We start from the raw sequence: 8927 nt of genomic DNA, 5'->3' as shown, positions 1-8927 counted from the left end.
AGAAAGCTAAGTGTGAAGAGAAAGAGACTCTGACCTGTGAGAAGTGCCCCAGGGTGTTTAATACGCGCTGGTACCTGGAGAAGCACATGAACGTTACTCATAGGCGCATGCAGATTTGTGATAAGTGTGGCAAGAAGTTTGTCCTGGAAAGTGAGCTGTCCCTTCACCAGCAAACAGACTGTGAGAAAAATATCCAGGTAGGTCTCATCACCGAGAGGGCACTTTGCAGCATAGAACCTGGCTGTTCAGACTCACCTGGTATCTGCCCACGAGAATAAGTGCACTAGAGGCCGAAGGGACAGATTTCACCAGTTAGCTCTTTAAAAGCTCCTGCTCTGGTCTTTCCAAACCCAGGCTTAACGTTTATTTCAAAAGCATTAAATTAACTGGCGCTGGACTAGTGGGAAGCCAGGTACATTGGAAGGGGGATCTGTTGTAGGTGATTGCCCCGTAGGTAAGGTCAACGCCGACGTTGCACTGAGATTCAGAGCTGTGGGACCTGTGTTCTAATTCATTCTGGCATCTTCTCTGTCGAGGTGGGAAATACTGGGCAAAGTGCGGGAATAGAGAGCGGTCCCTGTCTAGGCTTGAAAGGATGCCAGATTCTAGGGCAGCCGATGGGGACAAAAACCATAATGACTCAGACCCGTGGAAATGGAAGATCTCCAGGAGTGAGTTTGTTTTCACCAGTGGAGAGATGACAACACTAAATTGGTCAAGAGGCTGAGCCCACGGGAATATGCAAACTTTAAAGAGAGGCTGAGCGGGTTGCAAATGTTGCCCGCCTGGCAGTAGGGCTGTGTAACGCTACCGTACCGTGTGGTTAAGGTAACAAAACGTGGTACTCCAACGGGGCTGGTGCCTTGAGGGGACTGTGCTGCGATAGGGTGGAAGGTGTGCTAATTACGTTTTGTCGGGTGAATTTATCACTGTGCTGAGCTGTATTGGTTAACGCATGCGAGTGCATATCAGTGAATACTTAAGAAGGTAAGTCTATTAATGCCTACATAAAACATGTAAAATAGACCTATTTTGTACCATATTTAAGCTAAATTTCTTTTAAAAGATGCAATTGTTTTGTTTTGGTTTGTTTCCTGGAGTGCTCCTTATTTTTCACATTTCCTCTTGCTTTTAATCAACAACTGAGATCATTGCTTTACTTTAAAGAGAGTTTTAAATATATAAAGTGTAGCCCGGCCAGTGTGGCTCAGTGGTTGAGTGTTGACCCATGAACCAGGAGGTCAGGGTTTGATTCCTGGTCCGGGCACTTGCCAGGGCTGCTGGCATTATCCCCAGTGGGGGCATGTAGGAGGCAGCCAATCAGTGATTCTCTCTCATCATTGATGTTTCTGTCCCTCTCTCGTCCTCTCTCTGAAATCAGTTTTTTAAAAAATTAAAAATATATATATATATATATAAATTCTATTTGCTAAAATATAATTTAACTGCTTTTTGATTCATCGGTTGTGATTTAATCTCCCAAATGCGGGGTAAATAAAAGAAAACTGAGTCATGGCTTGGGGATGCGTTGGTTGCCAAGTTCAGGCCCAGGGAGTGAAGAGCTGCTGCGCCCTAGGGGTCTAGCTGGGACTGTGTGGTTTGTTGCTGAAAAGGTGTATCTTGAACTTGAAGACCTTTATACAGTTTTTTAACTTAAATTTACTTTATTAAGTTACAGAAAACATTTGATGAATCTTTTTTGTGACCTTCCTCACTGTTTCTCACCGTAATACGTGTAAGCATGTGTGTAGGTTTTTGGGTGCTGCTAAATGAACGCTTTACATTCCTCAGGAACACTGCTTTGTTCTTAAGTATGGATCCTAGAATCATGACGACCTAGTAACAAGTAAAAATTAAAACCTGTCCCGCAAAATGGTTTACAGGAGTTGTCTGTCCTTTTCTCAAGCCGTATTCGTCAGCGGCTTATCTTTTTTTTTTAAATATATTTTATTGATTTTTTACAGAGAGGAAGAGAGGGATAGAGAGTTTGAAACATCGATGAGAGAGAAACATTGATCAGCTGCCTCCTGCACGCCCCCTCCTGGGGATGTGCCCGCAACCAAGGTACATGCCCTTGACCGGAATCGAACCTGGGGCCCTTCAGTCCACAGGCCTGTGCTCCATCCACTGAGCCAAACCGGTTAGGGCAGCGGCTTATCTTTTTAACCCTTGTCAGAGTCTTTGTTTCCTGAAGTGACAGTGATGTTAAGAGATCTTTATTTACAGTAAATTCCATGTTGTTTCCTTAAGCATCTCAGAGTCTGATTGTTACCTAAACTTCCTAGTGTTGTTTTGATTTAACCAGAAGCACTTTATTTTCATACGCTTTATGCCTGATCGTCTAGACCAGCGAGCCGCGGTTTGCCGACCGCTGTGATATACTAGCCTTTACCTCTTTGCACACAATATGCCACAATTGCCTAATCCTCACAGCTTCCAACTACACGGTAACATTTAGTCTAGACCAGTGGTCGGCAAACTGCGGCTCGCGAGCCACATGCGGCTCTTTGGCCCCTTGAGTGTGGCTCTTTCACAAAATACCACGGCCTGGGCAAGTCTATTTTGAAGAAGTGGCATTAGAAGAAGTTTAAGTTTAAAAAATTTGGCTCTCAAAAGGAATTTCAATCATTGTACTGTTGATATTTGGCTCTGTTGACTAATGAGTTTGCTGACCACTGGTCTAGACTAGTAGTCGGCAAACTCATTAGGCAACAGAGCCAAATATCAACAGCACAACGATTGAAATTTCTTTTGAGAGCCGAAAACCAACTTCTGCGCATGGGCCACGAAGTTTCAATCGCACTGTACATGCGTGCCCGCACGTGGTATTTTGTGGAAGAGCCACACCCAAGGGGCCAAAGAGCCGCGTGTGGCTCGCGAGCCGCGGTTTGCCGACCCCGGGGCTAGACCATTGATGACTCATAATCCAGGGAGCTAAGCAGTGTTCATGTGTTTCCCGTAGGTCAGCGATTTTCAGCCTTTTCCATCGCACGGCACACACACTGATTACCGAAATTCCGCGGGACACCAAAAATACATTTTTGCCAATCTAACAGAAATATAGGCATAGTTGTTATTCATTCACACCAGATGGCTGTTGTAATTTTTTATTTGACAGTCTAAGGGGCCAGTGCCCCTAACTACGTAGTCAGGTGTTGCATGCTTTAAAAACTCCTGTGGCACACCCATTGGAAATCGCTGCTGTAGGTGCTTGTATGAGACATCTGGAGCTGGGCTATAGGGGAAAAGGGAGAATGATGCTAACCGGTTAGAGCTTATGTTAAATTCTGCCAGAGGGAAATGTTTAATAGAGCAAATTAGATTTGGAAAAAATATAACAAAATCTCAGTAATTTGTGTTAATGAAAGTTCCAAATACATTCTCTAAGGTACAAAAACATTGTTATACTTCTGCAGGTCTATAACCATTAACATGTATTTTGTTTTTTCTTCTTCTATTTACATTAATTTTAAATTAGTTTGCATTTTCTGGTAAACACCTCTTAGTGATCCACGTGTAGGAGGCAGCCACTTTTGGTAATGCATATATTTTCTAGAAGCTTGCAGGTTCTTTTTATAGGTACAACACAAACTTGATACAAGCAGTCAATTCTTCGATATTAGTGGGACTTTCCATTTCTTCTTGTCTTTTTGCCATTGTTTTCACACTCCCAAAGTGTCTCTAAAGGATGCATCTTGGGAAATCGAGCACACAGGCATTGGTGTTGGGCCTGGACTGCATGGAAGGACAGCGTGTGTTGGATTCTGGCCTTGGCCATGACCCAGCACACCCGCCATCTGCCAGCAGGCAGGTCTGGCTTTCTGCAAGGCCCTGTAAGTAAGATTGTTTCTGTTTGTCCTGCTCAGTGTGTTTCCTGTAACAAATCATTCAAGAAACTCTGGTCCCTTCACGAACATATCAAGATCGTCCATGGGTATGCAGAAAAGAAGTTCTCGTGTGAAATTTGTGAGAAGAAATTCTACACCATGGCTCATGTGAGGAAACACATGGTTGGTAAGTTTGTCAGCTCCGTTTCCCTCACCCTATAATTTTCCCTTGTTCTTGGTGTGTCCTATGCTCTGTACTGGGCAGGATCCGAGGCACTGCCTTGCTTTAGTCGCTTTTGACTTGTTGAAACTAAATGCAACGTGTCGTCAGTAAGCATCACCAAACGGAACGGTCCCGTCTTCCACGCCCAGGTTTCTTTTCAGCGTTGCTGTTTAATTCCTCTTCAGGGCATTGCTGTTAGAGCCCACTTATTGGCGTGTGGGGAGTTAAGATGGGGTGATGGCCTTACGGTAGGACACCTACCTTTCTCAGTGTGAGCTTTTGGGTGAACGTAGTTTGAGTGTAAGTGCATTCTGTGTTGCAGCGCACACGAAAGACATGCCTTTTACATGTGAAACCTGTGGGAAATCGTTCAAACGCAGTATGTCACTCAAGGTGCACTCCCTGCAGCATTCCGGAGAGAAGCCCTTCAGATGTGAGGTAAGGAAGGTGCCACCGCCAGGCGCAGGCCTAGGGGCTGGAGTAGCTTTCGTCAGTGCGGTGCAGCAGCGAGAGGCGGATACCGGAGTGCGGGGCATCGGGCTGCGATGCCACAGAGCCTCCAGACATGTGCTCTGAGCATCGTGTTAGCTCACTGCTAGGTAGAGAAATGTCCTTTTTTTGTGTGTTTTTTTGTTTTGTTTTTTGTTAATCCTTACCCAAGAATATTTTTCCCATTGCTTTTTAGAGAGAGTAGAAGGGAGGGATAGAGGGGGAGCAAGAGAAAGAGAGAGAAACATCAATGTGAGTGAGAAAGAGACATGGATTGGTTGCCGCCCACGCACGCCCCAATCAAGGCCGAGGATCGAACCTGCAACCGAGGTGCATGCCCTTGACCCGGAATCAAACACAAGACCCTTTGGTGCACTGTGGCTGCTCCAACCACTTCGCCACAGCAGCCAGGATGAGAAATGTCTTTTTTTAACACATTGTTAAAATTTGAACTGACACATGAGTTATTTTTCTTTTGGTAAATCAGTAATCATCATATGAGAAATTTCCCTGTTATTAATAACGCAGCTGCAGAATTACAGGCAGAGCCAAATAGGTGACAAAGGCAGGTTCCGTGCTGAGTAGGAAAAGCAAGCCTCTCGGAGGTTATAGCGTGGGCTCGGCATCCCGACGTCTCCCGTGTCCCCGCAGAACTGTGACGAGCGGTTCCAGTACAAGTACCAGCTGCGCTCCCACATGAGCATCCACATCGGGCACAAGCAGTTCATGTGCCAGTGGTGCGGCAAGGACTTCAACATGAAGCAGTACTTCGACGAGCACATGAAGACACACACTGGTAAGGGTTTCTTGGGGAAGGGACAGCTCAGTCTCAAGTACTTGTTGATGATCACCTGTGAGTCTGTTTATTTCAAAATATAAACCACCAATTTTCATGCCAAGTGGAAATTTCACTTTAAATAAAAATACAGATTTATAATACTGAATGATTGGGCTTTCATAACTCTGTTTTTAAAAGGGTTACTTGTTAGTGCCTTGTAACTTCAGGTTCCTTCAAGAAAATGGGTTCTTTTTTTTTTTTTTTTTTTTAATATATTTTATCGATATTTTACAGAGAGGAAGGAAGAGGGATAGAGAGCTAGAAACATCGATGAGAGAGAAACATCGATCAGCTGCCTCCTGCACACCCCCTACTGGGGATGTGCCCGCAACCAAGGTACATGCCCTTGACCGGAATCGAACCCGGGACCCTTCAGTCCGCAGGCCGACGCTCTATCCACTGAGCCAAACCGGTTTCGGCAAGAAAATGGGTTCTTTACTTGGGGCATGAGGTCTCCTGAAATAGTACAAAACTTGTGTTGTGTGTATTTTTCTGAGGAAAGGGTCCTGGACCTTTAAAAGCTGGGAGACACTGACTGCTTTACATAGAATACCCTCTCAGTACTCTTAAAAGTTTGATTGGGTTTGCTTTACCGAAACTCACTACTTTTCAGGAAGACCTCCACCCTCTCCACTCCACATACCCATGGACATTTGGAAGTGGTGTGGGGCCTTTTTTATTATAAAATCTCAGGGGCATTTAGTAGGCCGGCACCAGGAATGCTGCGTGCCCTCCAGATGTGCCGGAGTCCCCCGTGATGAAGGACCGTCTGCAGAAGTGCCAGTAGCTCCCGTGGAGAAACACCGCGGCGTGAAATTCACGTGGAAGGCTGCGTCCAGCCAGCTTTCCACGTCCAATACCGGAGAGGAAGCCCCAGGCCGAGGGTGACGCACGCGTGGCCACCAAGGACTCGCTCCACGGACATTTTCAGCAAAGTCTCACTTGTGGCTGGAATGCCAGATGCTGCCTACAGACCAGCTTGCCTGGATTAGAGGCGGAGAGTGGTCTGTGGTGGTGGGTCCTGGAGCCCAGGGCATTGTGTGAGCAGTTCTCCCCGTAGGACATGAACGATCGCTGCTGTCGGTGCCTTATTTGTAGACCGAGCCCAGGTGTGGGCTGTATGTACGTTTTACTCGTATCTGCTCTTACTGATAAGTCCCCACTCTAGGAGACTCATGTTTTACTGATGGAATATAATATGCCATAAGGGAGAGGAGTGGTGATCTCCTTTCTTAATCTGAGGAATAACGAGCACATAATCACCGCCGAGGAGCTAATCATTTTTTTGTGTCTGTTCATCTCAGGAGAGAAACCCTTTATCTGTGAAATCTGTGGCAAAAGCTTCACCAGCCGCCCCAACATGAAGAGGCACCGCAGAACTCACACAGGCGAGAAGCCCTATCCGTGCGATGTGTGTGGCCAGCGGTTCCGCTTCTCCAACATGCTTAAGGCCCACAAGGAGAAGTGCTTTCGGGTGACCAGCCCCGTGAACGTGCCGCCTGCTGTCCAGATCCCACTTACAACTTCCCCAGCCGCCCCAGTTCCTTCCGTGGTGAACACACCCACAACCCCAGCCCCTCCAATCAACATGAACCCAGTCAACACGCTTCCCCCGCGGCCCATCCCCCACCCGTTCTCACACCTTCACATCCACCCCCACCCCCACCACCCGCACCACCTTCCCATCCCTCCCGTCCCTCACCTCCCCCCACCTCCAGCTCTCTTCAAGAGCGAGCCTTTAAACCACAGAGGCCAGGGCGAGGACAACTTTCTGCGGCACCTGGCCGAGAAGAACGGCTCGGCACAGCATCACTAACATCCATCTCCCAAGGGTGTTCTCCACGCGCCGCGTGCCCACATGGAGCTGGCGGGGCTGGGAGCACTTCTGCAGCTATCTGCTCCTCAGCCCCGCCAGCAGCTCGGCACTGTCCTGGTGAATCAGCGCATCGAGGGGACGGACGAGAACACCTTGAGTCATGGAGGGACCCGTCATCCAAACCAGGGGAACCACCAAACTAAAGCCCAACGTGCTTGCATTTTCTGGTGACTTTTATAGATTTCAAACACTCAGACTGTGGAATTTTATAATTTCATATCAGCTGATGAGGTATGCTTGCTTTTATATCCCGGACTTCTCCTCAAAGAGGGGACAGGCCTGGTTTCCTTTGTACTAATCGGGAAGACTGTGAGATTAATCCAGAGCATTAATTGTATCACTGTGTATCGTAATGAATTCTTTTCAGCTTTTGGTGCTGGCTGCAGAGTGGAGCTAGCCATGTTTTCACGGTATATCAAGCATTACAGAGAAAGATGGAAATTTTCTTCCTTGTGTAGCTCTCCTAACACACTCTTTATTTTACTACAGAAATTATTTTAGAGTTTTTGTATAGACTTCTTTAGTAGTCTGTTTCTAAAATGAAATGTATTTCAATAAGCGGTGTAATTTTTTCAGTGTCGCTGGACCTATGTTGTAAAATAGAAAAAAAAATTTATAATCATCAAAATGTGATTCTTAAAGATGCATATAACTTCTATAGTTCAAAGTTACTATTCTTACATCCGTACCACTCAAAGGTGCTTCAGAGACTAGATGTGTCTGAGGGTCTCCAGACCACGTCACTGCAGACATGAGGTGTTGCTTTCAGAACTTGGCGTCAGTGCTGGGTAGTTTTTTAGCCTCTGCTTAACACTCAGTGTCTTTGGGCTCACTGGCATGCTCCTGCCCTCCAGGCTTCATATGGTTCCGTTGATGCATTAATGGACGGTTTGCAGAGCGTGGGGCCTTTTCCCGGGAAGTCACCGGAAGTGGCCTGTTCTGAAAACCCGAGGAAAGCTGCTCGCTGTCCAGAGGAGGAAGTAGTGGGGATGGTCTCATCCCAGTCACGCCTGTTTCTCACTTCCCTTGGAACCGTTCTTGTTCAGCCTCCGTGGAATGACAGCGTGAAGTCTCAGTACACTTCTCATTTTGAGGTCGCTTTATTTTCCTGGAGTCGATAGGAAAAGAGAACAGCACACCGACATCACAGGCTGGCGGTGCGTGGGGCTGAGGCACCACATCCATCTCCCAAGGGTGGGTGGGAGCACAGTGCTTGCATTTGCCATGTCTCTGTCCCTGCACAGGTCACAGCCGGAGCCTGTTCCCGCAGGTCAGTTGCGGCCCGGTGCTCTGCAGGCCTGTGGTGGCCGCGTGCTGGTGATGCGGGGGCGGCACCTCGGAGACCCTGAGGCAGGTTACTCTTTTCAGTTCGGAGAACTTTGGAAGAGCACAACGAACCAGCAGCTTACTGTAGGCAAGGCTGCACAGAAGGGCTAACTATCAGTGTACTTACCGGATCGAATTTACCCAGATTGAACACAGCTAAAACTTCTGTCCTTTTTCATCTCAGAGAACTGAGTTCCAAAGCTGGGTCTCCTTACTGTCTCTCTCTTCCTCTTTTGATTTTTAAAAATGTGTTTGTTTATTTAAAAGCATACAGAACGCTTCATGAGTTTGCGTGTCGTCCGTGCGCAGAGGCAGCCAATCCTCTCGGCCGGTCCAGTTGCAGTCCAG

General features: G+C 47.1%; 1 protein-coding gene across 1 annotated transcript in view; it reads left to right on the top strand.

Moving 5' to 3' along the window:
• Positions 1-7871, top strand: part of ZNF652 (zinc finger protein 652) — an 8704-nt gene extending 833 nt beyond the window's left edge. The window contains exons 1-5 of the mRNA XM_080680577.1: positions 1-197; positions 3867-4014; positions 4373-4488; positions 5191-5335; positions 6682-7871. The exon at positions 1-197 is cut by the window's left edge and continues 833 nt beyond it. Coding sequence (XP_080536703.1) covers positions 1-197; positions 3867-4014; positions 4373-4488; positions 5191-5335; positions 6682-7193 — 1118 coding nt within the window. The 3' untranslated portion in view covers positions 7194-7871. The remainder of the gene's footprint in view (positions 198-3866; positions 4015-4372; positions 4489-5190; positions 5336-6681) is intronic.
• Positions 7872-8927: the final 1056 nt, after the last annotated feature.

This window comes from Plecotus auritus (genome assembly GCF_963455305.1).
Source record: "Plecotus auritus genome assembly, chromosome: 7".
Lineage (NCBI taxonomy): Eukaryota > Metazoa > Chordata > Mammalia > Chiroptera > Vespertilionidae > Plecotus > Plecotus auritus.
Note: the sequence above shows the minus strand (reverse complement) of the source record. Positions and strands in the feature narration are given on the sequence as shown.